Source organism: Anabrus simplex, chromosome 6 (genome assembly GCF_040414725.1).
Source record: "Anabrus simplex isolate iqAnaSimp1 chromosome 6, ASM4041472v1, whole genome shotgun sequence".
Taxonomy (NCBI): domain Eukaryota; kingdom Metazoa; phylum Arthropoda; class Insecta; order Orthoptera; family Tettigoniidae; genus Anabrus; species Anabrus simplex.
In genome coordinates this window covers 19378769-19406161 of record NC_090270.1, presented here as the reverse complement: position 1 = coordinate 19406161, position 27393 = coordinate 19378769, and the positions used below count along the sequence as shown (strand labels likewise).

General features: G+C 38.1%; 1 protein-coding gene across 2 annotated transcripts in view; it reads right to left on the bottom strand.

The window, feature by feature from the left end:
• snama (something that sticks like glue) overlaps window positions 1-27393 on the bottom strand; it is a 651651-nt gene that overhangs the window by 319933 nt on the left and 304325 nt on the right. The window contains exons 13-14 of one of the 2 annotated variants that reach the window (XM_067149701.2): window positions 26064-26342; window positions 11204-11335 (exon numbers count right to left, since the gene is read on the bottom strand). In XM_067149701.2, the coding sequence (XP_067005802.2) occupies window positions 11204-11335; window positions 26064-26342 (411 nt within the window). The remainder of the gene's footprint in view (window positions 1-11203; window positions 11336-26063; window positions 26343-27393) is intronic. The other variant, XM_067149702.2, reaches the window with a different exon arrangement.

The window sequence follows — 27393 nt, the reverse complement described above, 5'->3', positions numbered from 1 at the left end:
AACCAGTACTAAAAGAAGCGTAGTTTTTCTACCATTTAGGCACATCAACGATAATCTTCAAATAGTTCCTCAATAACCGTTAGATGGCATCAGAAGACAGACTTGCACAAATACGTATTTATACGTGATCGGCTGCACAGCACCGTGCTTGGAAACACGTATTGATACGTGAGCGGACAGCATTGTGTTAAGACTGATAATGTTGCATATATGTTGGTCATGAATTCTCATTCCAAATTATAATATCTTATGTTATTTCACAGCTTATCTTCTCTTCAATATCTTCAGCTTTGTCGGTCCCTAAACACTCAGACGTTCCTCAAAAATGCATTATTTATACACAAGCTAGTTGATGTGTGTGTGTGTGTGTGTGTGTGTGTGTGTGTGTGTGTGTGTGATTTTTTAAATGATAATGAGTGTTCTGGTAGATTTTAAACAACAAAATTTCTTATTCTACACTTCCCACATCATGGCTGAAGATCTATCAGGAGGGCCCCTCAATGAGTGTTGATACTCGTCCTCCTGATGAAGCTGGAAAGGAGAAACGAACTCGGTGGAGGATGAGATGAGATGGATGTAGAAGAACCGGGACTGATGAGGAGAGAGCCCGTCTATTTCTTGACAGCAGTGTATGGAGACTGTCCTTGCCCTTTTGTATTTTCATGTGTTTTTTAAATCTTTTTCTCCTCTTTCTCTTGTTCCCTCTGAAAACCCTAACCTACCTTTACGTTCGTCCTATTCAGTGCTCCTTTTCTTGGTCCTCCTATCTATATCTTAAAACTTGAATCTACTTGAATGACTAACTGTTACTACTTTCTAGGTGTCTGTGGTTACCATGTAGGTATCTACTGTCTCTTTAGTCTTCTATTCCACATACATGCCACAAATCTGATACCCTTCAGACAGTACTTCATTTATTTTAACAATGACCACTGTCAATGGAGTTATTAAGGATTTACAGAATATAATGGCATACATTACTGAGACAAGTAGCCAATATTTCACTCTTTTCAAGAGAAGGCGTTATGGTTGAATGAGAACAGGTGTAACTAACGGGTTGGCAGGAGTAAAATTATCAGGGTCTCCTAATATATAAGGTTCGAGAAGAGTTGAAATCTGTGGGGCCAACCATAGATTTATACCTATTGTAATTGAAAGAATTAACATTAACTCATTTATTCAATGAATCAATAACATGGTAAATTCATCATCAGATGAGTCAATTTATCGAGTCAAATTTTATAATCAATTATTTCAAATATGTTTTATTTTTGCTGTACTAAGGCATTGTTAGCAATTTTAAATAAAGGCTTCAAGGACATTTTTGGTTTTATCATTATAGTAGCTATCCTATTATTATTAACTCTTCTCAAACCTTATATATTAGGAGACCCTGATAATTTTACTCCTGCCAACCCCGCTAAACATGATGAAAATCTCGCTAATATAAGAGGAAAGGTTAAAAATAAAAAATAAATTTTAACAAAATCAATGCTATTACATTTTTATATACAATATTCCTACACCAACAAATACAACCTCATTGTTTGAAAGAATGTAGGTAAATTTTGCATAATATTCACAAAATCTCTACTAATACAACCAACCTGTATCAGCTAAGGTTTAAAACTGTCAATATACTGAGAGTAATTCAAAAACACAAAGTGAAAACATTCTTAAAAGAAGGTTGAGGATAAATGTTCACAAAATAAAATAAATACATTACAGATATTTCCCCACACCATCAGCATGCGAAACAGAACAAGCAAATCATTAGCAAGTAACCTACAAATAAGCAGTGTGTCAAACAACACGCAAAAAAAATTATCTGTAGTAATATACTGTTACGAGAGCTCCAGAATTTATCTGAAGAGAATTGAAATGGTTTTTTTAAGCAAACAACTACAAAATTAAATAAGCAATGATAATAAAAAGTTCATAAATATAAAATAAATCAAATATATTAATAGCATATAGACAGAACAAAACTTTCAACATGTATATCATCATCATCATCATCATCATCATCATCATCATCATCATCATCACAATCTCCATCCATTTCCCTCATCCAGTTCCTGCCAGGTTGAGATGTTTACGACACCTTTCCATCATCCTTTATCCAACCACTACTGTTCCTCCTTAACCATGTTCCAGAATTATAAAGATGTTTGAGAGAACTATTCAGATACATTTTTAGAAAAACAAGTACACGTAGGGGTGATAGTCCAAAAAACCATAATACTGTGACAATAGCTATCAACTGGTTGAAGTTATGCATCCACTCTTACTTTGCTTGCGTCAGTCTGGTGTAGTGCTGTTATCGTCTGATTTATTAAAACTTCTTATTTCTCTTTCATTCAAAATGCACCATGCCATGCTTCACCATGCAATATCGTATTTCAAAGTGAGAGCGAGTTAAGTAATTACAAGTCGTAAGGGGATTCAAGGCGTTGAAAGAATTATAGGAATTCTCACCAGATAATGTCAACATTCATATCAATGGCAAGATGGTGATTTATACTATCAATGTACATAAGGAAACATCCTGTAATGAAACATACAACAGCTAGAATGCAGCAGAAATTTAAGCCTATTTGCTCTCAAGCCGAACGAGGTCAGACTAATACTTTAGAAAGGTAAAAAAGAAAAGAAAAAGAAACTCTGATTTGGACCAATTCATGAATACAAGGAAGGCAGAGATCTTCACCTTCAAAGATACTCCATTTCCATCTCAACAACTTTGAAACTTTACAAGCTGTATAAAAAAAAAAAAAAAAAAAATGAAGTTAGGCCTACGGGGGTTGATACCATGCATGGAGGTCATCAGCATGTGAAGAAAAGGTGGTCTATACAACGTATGGAGGTCAACATCAGGCAGTTAACAAGCCCCTAAGGGTGAACTCCTCTGCCCATAGCCATTGATTCTTCCTTAGTTTGTGAGGTTTGGTAAAGGCTGCCCAATCCTTGGCCAGACAATCACAGATAAAATCATCTAATGTCACATACAGGAGCAGTATGTACCTGACAAATGAACATTTTCACTGCTCATCCTTTGTATTTAGTGAAAGATGTCTCTGAGTTTGCATCACCTGGTTGTTTTAGACATATACTTCTTTTCACGCATTCAATTACCTTTGACAGTAACCTGCTTTGATGTAAACAGAGTAAAATTGCTTTGAAATTTAATCAGTAGTAAAAGATATACAGTATTACCCCTCTTTTACACTTTTCAAGGGACCAAGGAATACTGGTGTAAAAGGGGGAAAAGTGTAAATCATGGGAAACAACTTGTACAGGTATATATAAAAATGCTCTGGAAAAGGAGGTAAATGTTACACAAATACATATTATTAATTTATAGAGTATTTCAATCTCAATCGATTTACTGTACTCACCTCAAATAAAGGTCCATGTAAGTTAATTACTGTACTGTATTAACTGTTGACTACACTGCCTTTGTAATAATGCTCATCCTTTGCGCAGGAGAAGGTTACCGGTAGGTGGTTAAACATTTGTGTAATATATTCTTCTAATATACAGTAGTTACGTTCTTAGAATGGCTATAGAATTATCCAAGATGCAATATTTTAGCTGAATGGAACATTTTAATTGCTACTATTGTACCTGTATTTACAACATTAACACAAATTTATTCCAGATGGAAAACTACACAATCACTGCTTCCTACCAAAATACAGTAGTCCATAATCGATCTCTGTTTGCACTTCTTATTTCTTATGACCTCTATTTGTTTTTCAAGCTCATAAAGGTTATGAAAATTATTTTCACCTCCTCTACAGATTACAAGATACATGCGTAAAACATCCACTGCTGCACTTGTGCATCAGCACTGGTAGGCATCACTACACTGTCTTCCTCTGCTTCATCACTGTCACTGGTGGGAGACTCGGCTGCTGTTTGCTCAGCAACCAACTCCTCCACACTTCTTTCCTCTGCAGTGATCACAGAATCATCTACCTGAAGAAAATCTTCAATAGTGCAGTCTGACTGCAACATTCTCCATACATCAGGTAGCAGGCCGCCGTCGTCGTCTTCTTCTTCTTCTTCTTCTTCTTCTTCTTCTTCTTCTTCTTCTTCTTCTTCTTCTTCTTCTTCTTCTTCTTCTTCTTCTTCTTCTTCTTCTTCTTCTTCTTCTTCTTCTTCTTCTTCTTCTTCTTCTTCTTCTTCTTCTTCTTCTTCTTCTTCTTCTTCTTCTTCTTCTTCTTCTTCTTCTTCTTCTTCTTCTTCTTCTTCTTCTTCTTCTTCTTCTTCTTCTTCTTCTTCTTCTTCTTGCAGCTGAGATTCTGCATGATTTTTGAAAAATCCTGCCTTCAAGAAACAATTTGAGATGGTAGTCTGCTTCATGGCTTACCAAGACTTTGCAATGAAGTGAAGCGCATTCAGGATTGAAACTTTAAATGATGATGAAACCTTTCCAGAATCCATAAGGAATAAAATTCGCTGCACCAGGTTCTTCCTATAAAGTGACTTAAAAGAGTGAATAACCCCTAAATCCATAGGTTGTAGCTTGCTTGTCCAGTTAGGAGGCAGAAATTCTAACTGCACATTCCTCAAATTAACATCCGCGTGATGTGCAGGACAGCGATCGATGGAAAGAAGGATCTTCCTATTTTGAGTGCCCATTTTTGAATACAGAGCAATTAACTGCTGTCGGAAAAGATCTGAGGTCATCGTAGGCATCGTAGGCAGTAGGTAATGATCGGACATTCTTGAAACAAGTAGACGAGAAAGGTTCCACCTTATCAATACAAATTTATTTATACAAATATCTACAGTACTGGTATCGACTCTTTACATGTAGTCATCCTCAGCTGTACACTGTTACCTTCACATAAATCAAATTAGTTGATTTGCCTTGTCCATAATAATAGTCATAATGATAGGATATATCTTACTTCTAATTGAGCATACTGCAGGGTAAATTCGACTATGTACAATCTAAAATGTGTATGTGAATCTTTTAGGCCTAAAATCATGTAAATGGGCTGTTATTAAAAGTATAATTACGTAAACACATTTTTAAAATATGTGTGATACATGTAAAATGTTGTCTTAAAATATACAGTTCAAGTAAAATCTGTTATAATAAATGAATAGGAAACATTTTGTTGGAATAAGTTTTTGTCTTGCGTACGTTGATTTTCTTCAATATGATGTGAAAATCGTATAAATGGACTATTGTTAAAAGTACAGTTACATAAACACTCTTAAAAATATATTCTTCCTTTTCTTGGAGTATGGTCCGCATTCTGAAGCACTTGATGTAATGCTTCTTCTGTTTTTCACAATTATATTCAGCGTGGATACAGGAAGCTGCAATTTTTGCGTGCCAATGAAACACGTGTTCCGCGGTACGAATCAACCTTTTCTAATATTCGAATTTTCTCATCCATAGTGAAAGTTTTTCTTTCCTTCTTTTTTCCATTATTAGGAGGAAAACAATAAAGCAATAACAAAGAAGGATTAACAAATACACATGACAGGAAACTAAGATCACGGCAATTCACGTGATATTTTTTCAGAATGACATTAATATTATTATTATTATTATTATTATTATTATTATTAATAATAATAATAATATTGTCCACTCGACTCACATAACAGAACAAAAAAAAACATAACAAATAACAAAATACAGTAAATATGACGAATCAGCGACAATAACTTTAACAACTCCAAGAACAAACGCAAATGTAAAACAATAACCGTGAAATAACGAACTCTAACAACACAAATCATCTTATTAATAAACAGTGTATAACTTTTATACAAGGTTTATACACCATTTATGTGAAACTCGTTACTAATAAACCGTGTATACATCTGTTATAGTTATTCATTGAATTGCTTATACAAACCAGGATCCTTGTATAAGCGTTGTATAGCAGCGAGTAGCAGAAAGAGAAATGAATGAGGTGTTTATTTTCGTGGTATTTTACTGTCTGCAGTAATATAATCGTGGTGAAATATTCGACTTATCCATTTATTAGTGAACACACATTGAAAGAATGGACGATAACGTTGATGATCTTCACAATCATTCACCATTTAGAGGTTATGGAGGCTAGACATCTTCGTAAAGTAAAACACTTTAAAGAGACAGAATGACAATGAAAAACTCTAAAAGAAATTATGGTTGGGCGTATTTTTGTGTAATAATGTATTACTGCTTAATAGACTTTTGAAATTGCAAGTTTATTATACATTATTTGCCTCTACAAAGATCTTTCTCAAATTTGAGTATAAAAAGGAACATATTCCTTGACATAAAAAAATGGTATAGGCCTAACTGGAAAAATGTACGTAATATGATTTCCATACTTTGTAGTTTAATATGCAGATACATGATGTATAAATGCCCAATGGAATTTTTTTTATCAAACCTTTCTTTTAGCTACAAAACAGTTTTTTCTTTCTCTTGAAAGATTTTGGAATGTGTACCATTTTCAACTCACCGATTCAATTACAATTGCCTACGTTTTCCATGCTATCCCAGTTACGAACTCTTGATCTTTTCTTAAGCTTTTCCATTTCTTTCGTGGCGTTCGTTACACAAGCAAGCTGAAATTCAAGAGGATAAATTGGGGCAAATATTTGTTTATAGGTAGGGGAGTTAGGGATTGGAATAATTTACCAAGGGAGATGTTCAATAAATTTCCAATTTATTTGCGATCATTTAAGAAAAGGCTAGGAAAACAACAGATAGGGAAACTGCCATCTGGGCGACTCCCTAAATGAAGATCAGTAGTGACTGATTGACTGAAATGTGGTCAATTTCAGCCAATTCCCAGCTGTCTCACTTTTTGTTGCGGTTTCGTAACTCGTCGGATTTGAAAATAAGGTTCAGGGAGTGTGGAAAACACCCGATATCAAAGAATGCACCGCGTTGATTAAGCGGAAGTTCAATACTGAGAGTTCTAAAGAGTTATTATAGACCATGGTGGTTTGATTTGGTCGTCATGCCATTGTTACTCAAAGCGTTTTAGGTTAGTTGCGACACCATTTTACCACAAATTTTTTCCTCTCGAACGGCCTGTCGTGGCGTAAATGGTGGAAAGCATAAAATGTCGCAAACGTAAATTTGAAGATTTTAATACATTGTGAGCATAGGAAATCTCAGGGGACCAACAAAAAATGTTGTAAAACACGGGAAAATGTGAAAGCCAGGAACGTAAATGCGGGGTAATACTGTAGCTAAAATATGCTCACAAACTTCGTGTTTCTCCTCTACATTTTCTTAACATGAGCATATAGTGCAAGAGAATTCCTCCTGTTTTCAAAGTTCCCCACCTCCCTCCAATAGCATTCCCTATGTTGAAGGAAGTTCCATGACTACTGGTGGTCTTTGCTTTAGAGGGAAAATCTATACTGTAATCACTCCTATGTAACTTATATAAAAAACTGAGACAATCGTTTTCAGAATTATACAGAACAAGAAAACTAAAATGATTCGACAAAATTTATTAGTTAGATGATCAATTACTGTCTTATAATCCAAGTTGACAACTTAAGAATGAACTAAAGAAAGCACTGATCTCAGCTGAAACATCCGTGAAACATTGAGTAAATCATATCCTAACTGTAAGTAAGAAGTCCAATAGACCACACACTAGTTCATTATACAAAAGTTTCAACAGAATCCAAGTTTCTCCTCCCTCGTCCATATCCACAAAATAAAATACATAACATCTGAAACAATATTAATACACTTTTCGAAATTTCTGTATTTTCCACATAATTGATGTGATTTTTTAAATGAAAAATACAGCCAAAACATTTAGGTGCCTAAATTATTTAAGGAATTTGGTAACCAAAAATGTATTTACAATTTTTTTATTTTTATTTTTTACATTTAAAATATACACCAAACTGGTTGACATAGTCTTTTAAGTTTCCTTCTGAACAGTCCAGTTGGGCAAGTGGGTTTGGAGTACGGACAATGGAAAATATTCCTCCTATCATGAGCAGATAATACGACCTGAAGCAAAATAAATATGAATTCATTGAAGTCCCTATTACATAAGTAACAACGATGTGCCGGCAAAAAAAAAAAAAAGTTACCCTTTATAGGCTACCGTCCTTGATGTTGCTACCAGAACTGCAGGAAGAATTGTTGCTGCTATCGCAGCTCACATTTGTCCATAAAAAGTCATCTTCACTCCCATCTAACGTATTAGAGATTTCCATTTTCTTGAAGGTCTTTTCAATCACTTTCGAAGAAGTCCTGTCCCAAGTGGGCAATTTCCACTCACAAAGGAGTTCCACAGGTGGTTTCCAAATCTTGCCTGATGGAGTCAACTCATGTACACTTTCCACCATCCGAACTGATAGTTTTCACGCACTGTTTTTGAATGGTTTATTAATCAAAATGACGAAAGGTTGAAGTACCAACATCAACCAGGAATCGCTGCTAAATCGATTTTCATGGTTTCCTATGATTTCTTAGTGTCTTTCGTCAGGAGGCCAAGAAAACTGTTCAACATGAAGAGAGCTGGGCATCGAAGGAGAGACTCCACTAGATTTCGCCAAACCGTAAGCAGGAGTGGAGTGTCCATCCACTCTTTTTCTTGGGTATTCGTGGAAATGTTACTTTTGGCATTCTTTTGCATTTTAGAAGAACATGAAGTGCAAGCTTTCTTCCATCAACTGTTATAGCAAGCATTGCAATAGATCATTTTTTGCTTCCTATAGTACATACAATTACACTTGATGTCCCTTTCTTATCAACTGTTTGACTGTGGTGTTTTGAAAATGATTGGCATCTGATCTGCATTTCCTATTTGGGAAAGCAAGTGTTTCTTCACTTTCAGCTTCCCAATCATGATGTAAAACAAAAGCTAAAAGTTTCCACCTATTCAATACTATTTATTGTAACCTTAAAAATGTTACATATATTTCATGAAACTAATTTCGGTTTTGCTAGAGACCATCATCAGTCAAAATCAAGTTAAGGCAAGACATGTATTACAGATAAAATTTATGAAGCAAGTACGTGTTGTTGAAATTCAGTGCAAGTCGTGTAAAGATTTAGATGTTAAAACACTCATCGCAATCACAAGTCTTGTGTAAGTTCTCAGTTTTTCCAATTTGAAGAATGCACTATCTTTTGTTTTACATTATATTGCTCTTCAATACAGAATAATATGAAATGTATTACCTATGATCCCAACCATCATCAAAACCTGTCATACTGACCCCATATGCTGCAGTTATTCCTCGTCCTTGAAAATACAGCATTTCATTGAAACGGTATATCCACCACTGCGTAATGGAATCTTATATTTCTCCAGATCCCTCTCTACTTGTAGAAATTTGCCACTTTTTTGGGATCTGAAACACTTCAACAAATTATTTAACAAATTAATTTAAAACACCACCTAATCGATACTTCATTTCTTGCTTTTTGGCAGAATTATAAAAACATTATCATATACAGGACATGTTTTGACCACTTAGTGGTCATCTTCAGCTGTTTTTAAATAGCTTAGATGAAACAATTTGATTAGTAAGTACATTAAAATCTTAAATTACTTTCCCATGGGAACTTATAACTATTGCTTAAAGCATTTGAAATTTGGGAAAAGGGAGGGAAATAAGTGGGGGGGATTTTAGTGATGTGGTGTGTAAAAAGGTACTTTATTTTCTAATTGAACATATTCAAAAAATCATAAAATGTCTGTAACAGGCACTTTTTCTAAAAACACAAAGGGGCTTGATCTTCCTCATGTTAAAATCGATGTGTATAACAGTCTTCAAGTTTCTTATTGATTGTCTGTTGTGTCGATTATCTTCATTTCAAGTTGCTTTTTATTTTTAGTACTAGGTTGTGTTGAACTGTTAATATACAAATGGTCCTATGGTGACTTCTCTATTAAGTTGCATGAAATAGCAGTCCTCAGATTTGGGCAGCTTGCCTCATAATCTGGATATCAGTGTCAGAAAGAGCGAAAAGTGAATTTTTTGATGCTGTTATCTGAAGCTGACTTAAAGACATAGCGTCAGGTTCTGAATTACAGTGAACTGGCCAAGGCTGAACACATGTACTTCCATTCAGCAATGTTTCTGCTTTCTCTTCATACTTTTGCTGCCTTAATGTCCTCCGAATTCGACATAGAGATGCAGCTCATCTTCCTTTCACTGTACAATCATTTAAAGATACTATTCACATGGGACACACGAACCAAATTTTAAGCGCTTTAAGCAAGTTCTAAGTTCCCATGGGAAAGTAATTTGAAATTTTAATGTACTTGCTAATCAAATTGTTTCATTTAAGCTATTTAAAGACAGCTGAAGATGACCACTAAATGGTCAAAACATGTCCTGTATATGATAATGCTTTTATAATTCTGCCAAAAGGCAAGGAATAAAGTACTGATTAGGTGGTGTTTAAATTAATTTGTTTAATAATTTGTTGATTGAATTCATTGATACGGTCATGAAGTGGGCAGCTCGCAATGTGAAACACTTAACGAGGCTTGTTGGTCACTTGAAGTGTGGTTTTCCGTTTCCGCCAGTACCACATGTTGCACTCTGATAACGAATACTTCTGGCCTGCTGCCCTATTCCCGTGTGTTTCGGCGAGTTTATACAATGCAGTATTACTTGAATACTTGCTCGATGTGGAATAACAAACAAATCTGAGATCACAGAACACACTTGTACCCAAAACACTCAAACATTTTGTACCAGACTGGAATAGCGTGTCACTAGTCAGGTCTGCGCTGATTCACTCACTGAACTAGTGCAATGATACTTCCTAACGGGTGATAACAGGACTGCACAGTATTTGAAATGCCAGGTTTCACAATAGGAAGGCTACTACTAAACATCTATTTCAAAACGCATCCACGACTCTACAATGAATCATTGAGAAGTAGGTGCATCAAATATAAAAAATTTCCTTAAACCACTCTGAACAAAAACAAGAAGATGGGGTGCATAAATTATGCAAGAAAATGTGGTAATTAAGAAGGCTTACATGCAGCATTATTACTTGTAATGTAAACAAACAAACAAACAAACAAACAAACAAGGAAGGAAGGAAGGAAGGAAGGAAGGAAGGAAGGAAGGAAGGAAGGAAAGTGTACGTAGTACAGTTCATCAGTCATTAGGGTAACATTCAGCTTCATGCACATAGGTTCATTCCCATGCTGTAACATAGAAGCACCACACTTACCCAGCAGGTGGCGGCTGGGTGTTTGGAGGAGGCCTTGGCAGGAGCACCCTAGCATGTTCTGGAGGGGCAGATCTCAGTTGGGGTGGTGGCAACGTGCGAGGGTGTGGATAATCCGAAGATTGACCTCCCAGCCTGACATATACACCAGATATACACCACAGCAACAAACAATAGCCCACCACAAATGATAATAATAACATCCTTGCACCAAAAGTACACACTTGAAGCAAATTTGTAACCACTTCCAAAGCAATCTTTGACTCAGAGAAGCAATGAAAACACACACATTTTATTAACTCACACCATGGCCCTCAATGGTGCGTAGATACCTCAATTCAAGCACAAAAAATTAAACTTCAATAAAACGAGGAGAACCATCTTGGCAGATAAAAAAATTTAAAGTGAAAAAAAAATTGAAAAAAATAGGAACCATTCAATTTAGGGTTGCCATACATCACAAAAAACCTGGACTGTCACAGACTCAAAAGCAGCAAACCTCTCCCGGCTGGATCAGTAGACTTCCTGTAAAAGTCTTATACCTTTTGCATTTACCCATTACAGTAGAGTCTCGCTCAACCGACCTTCGCTTATCCGACACTCCGTGTTATCCGACACTGGTAGGCTTCATTTGAAATTTAGGTGGATGCAATTCTAGGACACGGAGTGTGGAGGGTGCGACTGTGGGACAAACCCTGGCAGTCATGCGGTAGGATTGTTCAATGTAGTATTGGTTGGGTGCGGATGTTATACAGTAGTTTTCATATCCTCTGTGAGTATGGCGAGTAAACGTAAGAAAGTGATTGTTTCTGTGGAAGACAAGTAGAGTGGGTTAAAGAGACTGGACAAAGGGGAAACTCTCCAAAAATGGCTTCAGATTATGGTGTTGGACGTGTTACAGTGGGGGACTGGAAACATACGAGGGAATAAATTGAAAAGTGGTGCTCTATCAGAGCAACAAGTGATGCACTGAAAATTAGAAAAAAAAAACAATGAAAAATGTGAGTATGAAAAAGTAAGTGAAGCACTATTTCTTTGGTTCACTAAAAAGCAGGAAAAGGGCTTGTCAATATCTGGTCCCATTCTGCAAGAAATGGCGGTGTATATCCAGAAGGAGTTTAATAAAGGGACCCTAATTTTACTGCCAGTGCTGGGTGGCTTGATCGGTGGAAAAAACGGTACAGCATTGGGCAGCTTAATATCTATGGAGAAAAACTGTCAGCTAAATCCGATAAGGTTGTGAAATTTAAAAGACAATTTCAAGAAATAATTCTTGCTGAAGGATTATCCGGTGATCAGATTTTTAATTGTGATGAGACTGGGCTGAATTTCAAGATGCTGACATCAAAACTCTTGCAGCCCAAGCCAAGACGTCTGCACACGTCTACAGGCGTAGTAAGGAAAGAGTACTGCATCTACTGTACAATTGAATTAATAAGCCAATAAATAGAGTCCCGTAAAACATAGCACATAATACACTATAGCCTTCCTGTTTGTTTTAGTACATTTTCAAAGTTATTCTGTATTATCCGACATTTTCGGTGATCCGACGTACTCCAGGTCCCGTTTAAGTCGGATAATCGAGACTCTACTGTACATATTTAGTATGACATTACATCGAACAAACTCAAAGTTCTGTCATCAAATAGCCGCTCTCCTGCCCATCTTGGAGTAATAACAGTAGATGGCAGAAATAACCCTACTGAGATCCACTAAGAATACTTCTGATTCCGTTTCCTCCTCGCTTAATTCATGTGTTGGTGTATGGATTCCATTATGTGGGGTTCAGAATTGTATTTTTATAGAACTGATTAACTCTTATCCATCAGGGTCATTCTAGATATTCGTATAACATGTTACATGTTACATTTATGTGCAGAGAAAAGAAAACTGAAGTACGTTGATGAAGTAGTCTTCTGAAAAATACGAACTGTATAATAAGACTTCCTACGATGGTGCTACATCTCTAATAGGCTTTGGGCCTACCAAATAACTGCTGCTCAATCCAAAGGCCACTATCTCACAGTTGGATAGCACCTCAACTGCTCCCACGCAGGCTGAATGGACTTCGAATCAGACCTCAGAACCAGGTAAAAATCCCTGACCTGGCCAGGAAACAAACCTGAGGCCTCCGGGTAAGAGACAGACTCCCTAACCCAAAACCACGGGGCTGGTTTATAAGAAACCTTAACTGTTGTAAATACAACTGCAGTGTGAAAAATTGATCGGTATAGTGTGAAAGAGTTTCTTTTTACCATTTTTATTACATATTATGTTCATTTTAAATGAAGCTCTTTTGTTGATAATATGCCGATTTTTGTCGCGTACACTTCTTTTCTGGTTTCGTAGAAGAGAATTATGGCAACCCTAATTCAAATACATTCAACATGCTGAAGATCTACACTTGAAATATTAATATGAGTGACTATACCAAGATAATTGAACATCAGAAAAATTTGCTATGGTACATGTATTTATAGTCCATGAATCTCACTGTATAAAAACAGTATACTGTAGAATAAAACCAAACTGAAGAAATATATTAATTATGAGGTTTAATCATACTGTCTTACTTCAGTTAATAATCTATTTACCTCAATATTTTTTTGGTCATAATACTGCCTAAATAACATAAAAATACAGTGAAACTTGTCTTAAGCAGCTATAAGTCACTCTTCAAGAAAATGGCCACTGGGACAGAGGACCGCTATATTAAGATTATGCTATAATGGAATGAGAGGATAAATCTTAAATTGTTACTGTATATTGTTTACTACACAGTGCCTGTAGAAAAGAGGCAACTGAAAGGGGGGCGAGGGAGCAGAGGTTGGCGACCTAGGTTCCCCTAGACAAGTCTGGCATTGCTCCTCACGTTCACCTTTCCCATCCATCCTCCCTTGGTCAACTAGACCCCGACAGTATTACGTTTGCAATGCATGGAGATCTTTCACTTTCACGCCCTTCGTGGCCCGTCCCTTTCTTTTGATGTCGCCTTCATTCTTTGAAGTATCAGATCTCGTCCATTTTCCCAATGAAACCTGCCAGTAAGATGCCGTGACCATTGTAATACCTTATATGATGTGTCAGACTAGATCCCCAGAAGTGATGCGCATCACCTGTGTCCGCAGAGTGGTGTGAGCAGTGGATGGAAGTCATTGATCCACAGTCCAACCCAAGAACTCTCTGGATAAGGGTGACAGAGGAAGAAAAGACCGACTACTGCAGGAAAATAACAAATATATAATTATGTTCTGATAACACCTTTCCCCTCACCCCCTATAATCTACTACTGCACAGTACAACTATACGTATTATACCAAATTATTTTTAGAGTGCATTCCTTTCACAAAAAGGAAATTTTAATGTGATTTTATTTTGCACAAGCACATCCCCTTTTAGCAGCATAGGTTTCAAGATGTTCTAGACACCACATTCTTGTCACACTGTTAAACTAAATTTTGGAGAGCTAAAATCCCTTCACTGCAAGATGACACAGGTTGCCAAGCATCGTCCACGTCACTCTAAAGAACTCTCATTTCCTTTTTTTCTTTTGCAATTGACTTTACGTCGCACCGACACGGATAGGTCTTACGGCGACGATGGGACAGGAAAGGGCTAGGAGCGCGAAGGAAGCAGCCGTGGTCTTAAACCTTTCACTCCGGTTGACTGCTGTAGCAGTCGGGACGGAGCTGTGACATGCACCCGGTGGAATGCTGTAGCGATGCCTCATAGCCAGCCGACTGCTGTAGAAGTCTCATGCCTTTCGGCTGTTTTCCATTTAACTATGATAGACTGCTGTGGAAGTTCGGTCTTCACTGTCTCGCGGCTGTCTTAGGAGTCTATAGTTAGGGCTGTGATCACCAGATGACAGGAACAAGCACTTTGAAGAGGAAAGTAATCTGTCTGGTATGCTACTCACTTTGCGCCTAGTTGCTCCCCTGTGCTGGCGGGCTTGTGCTTCTTGACTTAGCTTTCAATCGCTTTAACATTGTGAAAGGTCTGATGACATAGGAAAGATATACTGCGGAGGAAGCTCTTGCCCACATATGGGTTAGTGACTTCGAAGAAGATGATGACGATGATAGCATTTGTCATCTGATTCAGGTGACGGAACGACTTAATTATTAATGTTATTTGCTTTACGTCCCACTAACTACATTAACAGTTTTGGGAGATGCCGATGTGCCAGAATTTTGTCCCGCAGAAGTTCTTTCACGTACCAGTAAATCTACCAACACAAGGTTGACGTATTTGAGCACCTTCAAAAACCACCGGACTTAGCCAGGATCAAACCTGCCAAGTTGGGGTCAGAAGGCCAGCGCCTCAACCGTCTAAGCAACTCAGCCCGGCGGGAATGACTTCGAACACATTCTACTTCAAGCACGTTTACCGCTTCATCGTCTAAAATGTCGGCCTACTTCAATGATTTGACTGAAGAAAGATAGTGAGGATGAAGATCAGGTGCCTGAACCACCGAGCAAAAAACTAAATTGGAAAAAGTAGAACATGAATCCAAAGAAACACAAGTTTGAGGCAGCTAATTCCGAATTGAAAAGTTGAGTAGACAATGCTATAGAGCCTCCGTGGCTCAGGTGGCAGCGCACCGGCCTCTCACCTCTGGGTTCCGTAGTTCAAATCCCGGTCATTCCATGTGAGATTTGTGCTGGACAAAGCACAGACGGGACAGGTTTTTCTCCGGGCAATCCGGATTTCCCTGTCATATCTCATTCCAGCGACACTCTCCAATATCATTTCATTTCATTTGTCACTCATTAATCATTGCCCCAGGAGAGGGCGACAGGCTTCGGCAGCTGGCACAATTCCTATCCTCGCCGCTAGACTGGGGCTTCATTTATTCCAAGGTCTGTCTAGGGAGGTCAAGTCACGAATGCTACTTATGGAGCCGCCATATTGGGTCTTAGAGCGTAACCAAAGGCAAGTGTATTCGAATTTAGAGGATTTCGGTATCGTACATTGAAAGAAAAACAAAATACCAACTATTTTTCATAAATAATTTAATTGGGCATCTACTGGTCATGTATATATAACTGTATAACACTTAAATGATACGAATACATTCACAGCTATTTGAATAGGAAGATAATTAACAGAGCCTGATTTTTTTTGTTTTTTTTTAGAAACAAGAATCAACAGAAAAGCTCTTGTTCTTCTCTTTTACTTTCTTGCAACTTGGTCTTACTGTGTTTCATATTAATATCATCTGTCAAATATGTAATCTTATTGACAGAAACATAGAAATCTGTACAGTTCCTGTGTCATATTATGGTTACTGGTACATGAAATACTGAACTTTAAGTACTGTAGTTAAAGTACTAAAATACAGTTGTAATAAATTACCTTCAGCGTTTTCTTTATTAAGAAAGTAATTACCGATACTGCGTTTCTAAAAGGTTACCCCAATACGTTGACAAACACTGAATGCCTCTTGAGTTGAGTGCATTAAATTACGTATGGTTACTCTTGTTATCCATTCATGTGGTATTTCTTTGGGTTCTAAGGCAAAAATATTCTGCACATATGCAACAAGAGTGATGTTCTAAGCTACTCTTAACTGTTTTATTGATAACACATGCAGCTATATAGTACAAAGTGGTGGTGGTGATTATTGTTTTAAGATGAAGTACAACTGGACAACTATCCTCTATAAACACTAATCAGAAGGAAACAAATGGAAGGGGTCCAACACTTCGAAAATGAAGGTATCGGCAAAATAAAGATGAAGACCACAAAGTGCGTGGAAATGAAAAACTTCCTAGGCCTCGAATGCGCTAATGCCGTCGTGCTCGGAAAAGAACAAGTGTTCACCAGGGGAGTTCGGATGGGCTAGAATAGTGAAAGCAATGTCAAGACTCAGTTAAGGGCCTCGTGGTCACAACCCAAAATAGATTTCCCCCTGTGGGTGGGGCATTAGAACAACAACCACGGTATCCCTACCTGCCATAAGAGGCGACTGAAAGGGGCGTCAGGGTCTCCTAACTAGGGAGCGTGAGTTGGCGACCACGGGCCTCTTAGCTGAGTCCTAATATTCATGCATATAATAATAATAATAATAATAATAATAATAATAATAATAATAATAATAATAATAATAATAATAATAATAATAATTGTTAAGAAAATTAAAGCCATTGGTAGACACGATTCCATAAGAAATAGAAATTCGGTCACTATTAACTTGAGTTAACCTAGGTTAGGCTATTTTTTTTGCTAGGGGCTTTTTACGTCGCATCGACACAGATAGGTCTTATGGCGAAGGCTATTTTAGGGATTACAATAGTATATTATGTTAGGCTACTATACGTTAAATTACAGTAGTTGGTTAGTGCGATAGAAGCGAGTGTTGTGATCTTTAAGTATTTGTCCAGCCATATAATGTACTCTATAGAGTATTTAAGATGAATGCAATTTAGCTGTAATTAATAACTACAGTACAGTATAAGAGTGCTATTATCAATAAAATTGTTCTAATGATGGCAAGCTGGACATAAATTGTTGCTTTGAAGTGATGGGCCTATTGCTTATTGTGATTGTAATTGGTAAATGAACAGGAACAAGCATTTCAAATATCTGTGAAACATTTCTACGTTGCATGTAGGGTTAGAAAGATTACTGTCTGTAGTTTTACATGAAAAGGAATGGAATGAAATGGCGTATGGCTTTTAGTGCCGGGAGCGTCTGAGGACAAGTTCCGCTCGCCAGGTGCAGGTCTTTTGATTTGACACCCGTAGGCGACCTGCGCGTCGTGATGAGGTTGAAATGATGATGAAGACGACGCATACACGCAGCCCCCGTGCCAGCGAAATTGACCGATTAAGGCCTATGGTTAAAATTCCTGAACCTGCCAGGAATCGAACCCGGGACCCCTGTGACCAAAGGCCAGCACGCTAACCATTTAGCCATGGAGCCGGACACATGAAAAGGAAATGTTCATAAACATCAGTACTACTATTACACATTTCCTGTTACTTTTCTTGCTATTTTGAAGGACAATTCTCTTTCTTTGGGAGGTTTCCTATTATATCTCAAAACCTTGGGTTGATTAGGGACGTTAAAAATTGTTGGGATGGAATTCCACTTGAGTAGTTTCCGTCCATCCGTCCTTTTTAGTTCAAATTGCGATTCTTCAAAATGATGCTAGAAGAAAATACATAATAAGACCTATAAATATAAAACATCGTTCATATAAACATACTATTCTTTAGGAATAATACGAATGTATAACCTCACTAACCTCGCACAAGACGGAATTATCTGTAGGTTGCCATTTGTCACGCCTAGAGTTTTGTACCCACTGAGCTCTCCTTTGCTTACCTCTCGGGAAGCGAGACACTCTACATAATTCCGTCAGAGGTCTTATTTTGACAATTTAGTGCGGCGCAAAATCCCATTTTCCTTCAAAATACAAGTAATAACTCACATCATTACATCGGGCACGCCCAAAGACTTTAATAATACGATATTTGAGACCCAATATGGCCGCCACCGCAAAGGATTGTGGTAGCGTGACCAGACCTCCCTAGACAGACCTTGATTTATTCCATTCCTGACCCAGTCAAACGACTGGAAACAGGCTGTGGATTTTCAGTAGACAATGCTAGCATATTAAGTTTCCTTCGGCTGCCTTCAACACAAGTATCATGACTCTTCTGTGCGAGGAGGATGAAAAGTGCTAAAAATATAGTCATAAGCAATATACCGAATATACGTTACAAATAAAATAAAATACTTTTAAACTCTGCCTGTCTTCTCTTCACGTCACGAGCCGACTGTGGACTAGAGAGCGAAGCGAGACTATTAGCACGTACAGCGGGCTCGGTGAACCACCCACTGTTCATGTCCAAAGGGTCACGCCACCATGCTCGCTACGCTGGAGTGAAAGGGTTAAGTAAGGTCCAGCCAGAGCATTTGCCTGGTGTGAAAATGGGAAACCATGGAAAACTATCTTCAGGGCTGCCGACAGTGGGGTTCGAACCCACTACCTCCTGGATGCAAGCTCAGAACTGCAAGCCCCTAACCGCACGGCCAACTCGCCCGGTACTCTCATTTTCTTCAGACAGAGATATTTATTTATTTATTTATTTATTTATTTATTTATTTATTTATTTATTCCTGACTTACATTTGTGGCGAAGTTAGGGCTCACGGCCCTCTCTTACACTTAACCACTATAAACAGAATTTAAAAATGTAAACATAAAAGTAAGACATAGAAATTCTAAAAAGAAATAATACTACAAACAGATAATTTCTGGAAAAGATGAATGATATCCACTATGGAGTAATTCACATGCAACCGTTCTAAGCTAATGACAATAATGCTGCCTCATTCTTTGTCAATTAAAATTTTCAACTTTGCAGGCAACAAGAGAGGTTGTGGAAAGTTAACTAATTGCAACGCGCCTTGTGAAGGTTTTACTGGTGAATGCAGCAGCCAGTCAGCAGCAAAGAATGCTCACTCCAGACGGACGTACAATAATAGCATTCAGTACAAAACTGTATCTAGCTGCAAAATACAGGTCAGTGTACGAAATGTGTGTAGCCGCTGACCGCAGTGGAAATTGACCACTAAAACAACAGTATATTTACACAGGGCTTATGGGGAAAATGGCAGCCCTGCGGTCTAAGGGCAGGGAGCCTACCTTGTACCCAGAGGCCCTAGGGTTTAATTCCTAGCTAGGCCAAGAATTTTTCCCCTGGATATGAGGGATGGTTGAGATCTACTCAGCCTTAATGAGAACCATTCAGGAGCTTCCATATTGTGAGATAGTGGCCCTGTGTAGAAAGCCAAAATAACAGCTGAGATTTTTCTTTTTCCGCTTATCGTCGCACCGACACAGATATGTCTTACGGTGACGATGGGATAGGAAAGGCCTAGGAATTGGAAGGAAGCGGCCGTGGCCTTAATTAAGGTATAGCCCCGGCATTTGCCTGGTGTGAAAATGGGAAACCACGGAAAACCATCTTCAGGGCTGCCGACAGTGGGGCTCGAACCCACTATCTCCCGATTACTGGATACTGGCCGCACTTAAGCGACTGCAGCTATCAAGCTCGGTAAGGAGATTTGTCACGCTGACCACACGTTGTCTCATAATCTGCAGGCCTTACAGCTAAACAGTGATCGCTTGGTAGGTCAAGGCTTTTCAAATTGCAGGGTGCAGGTGAATGATGTCAAACTCAACAATTTAGGCTACGCAGATACGATGGAAGGGCTACAGAAGTTGATGAACAAAATTTCTGAAACAAGCAAGAGATATGGTCTGGACATCAACACTAATTAAGCAAAATTGATGATCATCAGTAAGAATATCCGAGGCATGAATCTGTTCCTCAATGGAGCAAGTATAGAGAGAGTTTCACAGTATCCGTACCTGAGTACCATCACTAATGAAGCATGGAACAATTCGCAAGAGATAAAGTGTCGCATTGGAAAAGCGAGTGTTTTCAACTCAATAAGCTCAACCTTCAAGAATCACTACCTTAGCATGGATACCAAAATGTGGCTCCTTAGGTGCTATGTGTTTTTAGTTCTCTTTTACGGTGTGGAAACATGGACCTTTACAAAAGCCCCCACTGCTAGACTGGAAGCATTTGAATTCTGGCTATACAGAAGAATTCTGAGAATATCGTAGACTCAGAAAGTTACCAACATTGAGGTTCTATGCCGAGCTACCAAGAGACCAGAGCTGATCAATACCCCCAAGTGTCGTAAACTACAATATTTTGGACACATCATGAGGAATCAAAAAGGCATGAACTGCTTCAACTTATCCTGCAAGGAAAAATAGAAGGAAAAAGATCTCCTGAGCGAGGAAGAATTTCCCGGCTCGATAATCTTAAAACCTGGTTCAACAAAACATTTGCAGAACTGTTCCGAATTGCAATGGATAAAGCCAGAATAGCCATGTTGATCGCCAACGTCCGAGGCAGACAGGTATGCTAAGAAGAAGGGTGCAGGTTGTTTTGCTTATGTAAAAATTACTCGGTTCTAAAGAAAAAAATGAATATTTCTTAAGGTGACTGCCAAATAGAGGTGCCTGCTTTGACAGGTTTCACTGTATGATTTAACACGAAGCTTCAGTTACTGCTTAGCACTAAGGACCTTCACAAAATTAAAAGATTTATTACTTTAAATAATTTTCATTGAACACGAGCACAGATGCGAGTAGATTTTTTAAATAAGTTTTGCACTTCATATATAAATTAACAAAAAATTAAATAATAAAACCTTTCACATTCCACATCAATTTCATCTCTGGAACACACTCCAAATTACCTAAGCTTGCTGCACAAAAACCAAATAAGAAAAATCAAAAATCCATTTCCAAACTGCTGTACATATTTGAGGATCAGGAATTTCACTGCAGAGGACAATCACCAGGAAGGACATTGCAGCTATAAGAACAGAAAGGTAGGAAAAGAATATGTCCATATACCCTGAGGAGATTAGAAGGCACAATGGCTGGGCAGGTTAAGTCAGTTTTGTATTACAACAGAACCCGGATTATAATATGAACTGATTTATTTGTTTATTTTAATTCTACATGGTGATTGATGCTTGAACAAATGCATTCTTCATGCACAATATACAATACATTCTAGTCAATTCTGCAGCATCCTTTCAGCTCATCATTATGAAAATTTTAATTTATGAACTTTTAACGACAAGAATACTTGCTACCGTCAGCCTTTACAAGTGAATTAATAAGTTTTTATAAGAATATTTGTTTGGTACAGTGTGACTAGGTATTACATAATTTTTTGCAGCTGAAGAAGGCTCAATAAAAGCCAAAACATGTACTGTTCTTTAATTCTAATCTGCAAATTTTAGTGTAAAAAATTGAAATGTAACAGTACTGAAAGGTGGAAAAGTCTATATCTATATATTTACTTATTCCAAAATAAAATTCTGTACAACACTGCCAGTCTGAAGTTAGAAATTTATTCTGTGCTGAGTTGTACAGTGAAGGGTAGTGAATATTTGTCGTGTGATGGACTACCTAGGAACATAATCATGAGAAGTTCAGTAATGTGGTCTTGTCTTGCGATAGCCTAGTTATGGGTACAGAGAAAGTCATCTTACTAAATGAAGACAAAATTAAAATTGCTCAGAAAGTGGACAGGCATCTGCACCTTGAGCGTGCAGATTTGGCAAAAAAGTTCGAACTCGCAGCTCTGACTTGAGTCGGTCCACCTATGCCTGGTGTTACCGAAGTGTTGCTGCATTTAAGATGGCAGCCAAAGTTGCTCTCTTGCACAAGGACGAGTGTAACATCGAAGTAATTCATGGTCGAAGAGCATGACCTAAAAACAATCTTTATTAACCCACTGGTCTGAAACATAAGTCTTCAACTAACTGTTCAACACTACACAATTGTTTCAGAAAGAGAATGATCTGCATTAATGTGTTAATACTTTTATGGGTCCCAGTGCAAATGTTTCCATATCTATTGCCACATTCTTCACATCTTTTTCACACCTAATACTCTCCTATAATCTTCAGAAATGACAGACAAGAACTTTCACTGTACATAATGTTCTATCCATGCATGTCAAACAAAAAAAGTGGTTCTATAGCACTGTTGGGCGATTTCTAATTGGGTAATCAATTGAATGTTTTCCTATTTAACACATTCCCTCCCCCTCTTCACTGCAGAAACATCTTAAATACCAATTTCTAAAATATGTATTGATGGTTTCTAGAGATCATTTCGCCCCCTTTATGCTGACAATGTGATTCCTAACCAAACAGGACTCTATATTTAGGTCTACTAAATGCGTGGTGTAGGGGTAGTGTGCTTGCCTGTTACCCAGAGGCCCATGGTTCGAGTGCCAGCCAGTCTGGGGATTTTCATTCAGGACTGAGGGCTGGAACATGGTTCACTTAGCCTTGTGAGGCCAACAGAGAAGCTGCTGTATAAGACAGGCATAGTATCCAAACAAGAATGCCAAGCAATATGACTGAGAATGACACTGTGCTAAAAACAGGGCACTCCAATATCTCTATGCCATCTGACTGGGCAACATTTGTCTTGTTAAGAAGGAAGCCATACTTTCCAGTGTCGACTCAATCATCATCATCATCATCATCATCCTAAACCATCTCCAGTTTCCCGGGTGTGGTATATGAGCCTCCTCCATCTCATCCTGTCCTTGTACCATTCTTTCTCCACCAACTTGTCCCAATCATGACCTCTCAAATACAGCTTAAAGGCTTCCATAGGACAGAGCAATGGTTTCCAAAAACCTTGCAGTAAATGCTGGAGTAGAGACAAAGGAGATCATCACTAACATAAGTTCCAGATTTTAAGTTCCCAAATATTAAACAGAAATAAACAAATATTCTAAATATTTCAGTGTGACCAGACAGATTTTTTTTTTTTCTTTTCCCCACCAGAAAGAAACATGTCATTCTTTGTTTTAAAATGTGCACTTTTACTCCTTGTTTAATAACTTTTTAAAATACTTTTTAGGTATGTTATAGTGTAATATTCACATTTAACTTGTGTGTTCACGAGACTGAAAAGCATCTGGCATTTGTCTTGGCAGAACAAGGTCTCGACAAACCGTTGCGTGATGAGTTTGCTCGGCTCTTCTATTTTGTTTGGTGAAAAATGAAGGTAACCACACTGCCACCAGCTTTATTTCAAAACTGCAGTAGTTTAACTTCTGCAAGTATGTGGCTACAAGTTATCAACAGAACTTTCAATGATTATGTACAGTGATTTCAGCCATAGTTTCATCTTGGAAGGATCATATTTTTCTTTTCCTAACTGTTTATCATATATCAGGGCCTCTCAAACGCCCAAAATCTCACGCGTGCAGATAGAGGCGCAAGAGCTCCGTGCACTGTGCATCGCTGCCGCTCGGCATGGCTCGGATCAACGCTTCGTCTCTGGGCTACTCGGCTAAGCTCGGCTCAACTCGCCTATACTCGGCTCAAGTCAGCCCGAATTTGGAGCGCTACGGCGCAAGTGGGGCAGAGGGAGACAGGCGGAGCGAGCAGACAGGCATGAGGAAAGAGAGAGTAAGCGCTATTGCTCCAAATCGAGGAGTGGGGGGTCTGCACTCTGGTCAACCAAGCCAAGTCGTCTTTTGCACCGTGCACAGTGCATGCACCACGCGCATGCACCCTGAGAGGCCCTGTCATATATAATAAAAATTACTTTCACCAGTGTAATCTAACTGAGAGAAACAAGAGCAGGATTCAAGCAGTAGAAATTAAGTCCTTAAGGAGCATACATGGAAAAATAAACAAGTGACAAAATATGAAAAGAGTCTGTATGTTAGGTCATCACCCCATAGGCTGGTTGAATCCTAAGATAGACCCCACTAAAAAAGTTGTGTGTTCATAGTGAAACTGCAAAGCAGTGCCAATATGAAGCATACTAGGCAAGATGAAAAGAGGTAATTTGCCATTGCTTTCTTCACTGGGCTAGGGTGTGCTATTGCAACACGACTGATACTACGCACAACACCTTTCATAACAAATGTCATTACTCAGCACCACCCATACCCTAGCAGCTTCTATACTGTCACAGCCTGGGATGAGACTGGGACTTCGGTGGAAACTATATTTTGCTCTGGCCTGTCCCAAGAGACTGACAGAAAAGAGTAGGCATTGGTTAATTGCAAGAATGAAATGACAGAGCAAAGCTACAGTAGTTTTCACAAATGATGTGTATGTTGAGAGACAGGAAATTAATCTCTGGAGAGAGAGTCAGAGGATGACTTTGAATGAGATGGAGGGACTGTGAAGTGGAAAGGGATGTAGACAGCAGCACAGTGACTGGGGACGACTGGCAGATAACACAGAAAAGTGGAGGGGACAGTACATTACCCTAACCATAGTGTGTCAGGAAATGGAAATGGATGAAGAAGTGGAGTTATCCAATCCTGTTTTTAAAGGAACACTTTGTTAAGACGTTTCTATCATGACCTAGACTATGATGCCTATTTACTGTACCAGTTATTCAGCAAGATTTTGTAACATAACTGATGAAACATGGACAATAATTTCCAGAGCTTCCCACAATGAAGTCAGTGAGAAATAATTAAAATAACAAACTAAATGCAGTACACATTGACAAGATCGCAACTTTGGAACAGTTGAACATTCATGTGACTGAATTACTCAGCCAAAATTATTCATCAATATTCTACAAAAAAAATCCCTTAAAGCAAACCGAGTAACCTAAAATTTTTGGGATAAGTCTACATGGAGTCTTAAATATGGTATAAGTAGGTTAAGCTCAGTAATTGTTGGAATTACAACTTTATTGTGTCAGTAAGAAGAAGCAGGTGAAAATAAAGTAGGTTACTTTTATAACGTTCTGACTGGTGTAGTTTTAATCAAAAACAATGACAGTGTAGTGATAAGGGGTAGTTTTGGGGCCAGAAAAAGGATCTTCAATATTGAAAACGTGACTGATTAGTTTCTTATTTCACTTCTCACACATTTTTCCAACAACAGAGCACAGCTACCAGAAACTGGAAAAAAAAAGTAATTTATTATGCCTTTATTATATAATAGTAGCAATATCATGCTGCTCAAAAATGATCAAAAAATCACTTCTATAACTGAAAGATTAAAAAAAACTTAAAATAAAAAAGGTTTGCCATCAAGTAACAAATTTACAGCAACTGGGTATCATATGAGTTATTGAAGAATATGAGCATATAAAAGAACAATACTGCCAAAGTACATGTCACCAAAATGATACATTTCAACTCTATTTTACAGATATAGGACTAACCAGAATATAACACTATGACAGTTCTTCTGTTCATCTAGAATTTCCCTCAGAGAATTTCCCCCCTATCTAGAAAAGCAAACTTTCTACATACCTATGAGGTGGTGGTCCATAAGAATGCTCAGCTGGTCGAAATGGCAAGCGGTGTGCCCTTGTCTCCACAGTCTCAATCTGGAAACTAGGTACAGGAGCTACTGACCCATGTGTACCCGGTTGTTCTGTACTGTGGTGGAACTGAGGTTCCTCTCCCGGTGGGAAATTAGGAGGTGGTACAGATGTGTCTGGAAGTGTGGGTGGCAACTGGCTAGGAGTATCCAGATTATGTTCATCAATGGTTGGAGTACCTGGACGTTCTTCCAAAGAGCGCCTGAGACTGGATAACAGAAAAGTTCAAACAATATAATTAATACTTATATTTTTACAAGTCTGGAACACCTATTTAAGTACATTCTACAAATCTATCTGCAATTCTGCAAACCAAATTTTTATGAGTTTATGTCCATCAAGTAGCAGCAACTGCTACAATACAGTACAGTAAAGCAAATGCTGGACATGTGCCTAGGATTGAGGAGGAGGAGGAGGAGGAGGAGGAGGAGGAGGAGGAGGAGGAGGAGGTTAGGGTCTTGAGTGACAGTTTCTCTCTAAACTTTGTAGTCTTCTGTAAATAAATGTAGGAAGTCAGTGGTTACGAACTTTTCAATAGCCTAAGTTTGCAATAACTTCCTGCACTATACTGTGTCCTAAATAACGTTTCCCTGAGATACATCCTCAGCGACACGTCAATCTTCTTTTACTATAATGATGCAGTCAACTCTTCCCATGTTGCCTTCAAAGGAGGCGATTCGAGAGTAAATGTTACAAGAGTGTTGGATGCTGTTGTTTCTATGTTTGAAACATTTTACCCATCTCCTACCACTACTAGCACACTTCTCCATAAGCACTCTGAAGTCTGTGGTGAATTTCAGCAGTAAGAATTTACACTTCAAGGAATTCAATGAAAGTATACCACCAAAACAAAACATTACTGTCAAGTCATTTTGCAACAACTTCCTGTGCTCATGCAATCAAAGCTAATGACGATACAATGCCCCAACATGTTTTGTAAATTCTGTAAAATGCGAAGTTGCACCTGGTTGATTGATTCTGACTTTAATAGTTGCTCATTAATGTCAGTATGAACTTTCATAACAGAGAATTAAAGGCCAAGGGTAAAAGGTTAAAAAAACATTCCAGATAACATCCGGAGGATGCCGAGTAACCTTAAAAGGTACAATTAAAAGAATGGAAAACTAGGAAAAGGGGGATTGGGCTTTAAAAACATACTCTATTTCAGCAATATTAGGTCACTGGTCAATACTTCCATTGGCCTGCAAAGGTATTGACAGTATAGAGAAGTATTTTCCTTAATTATACCATCTTGGGTA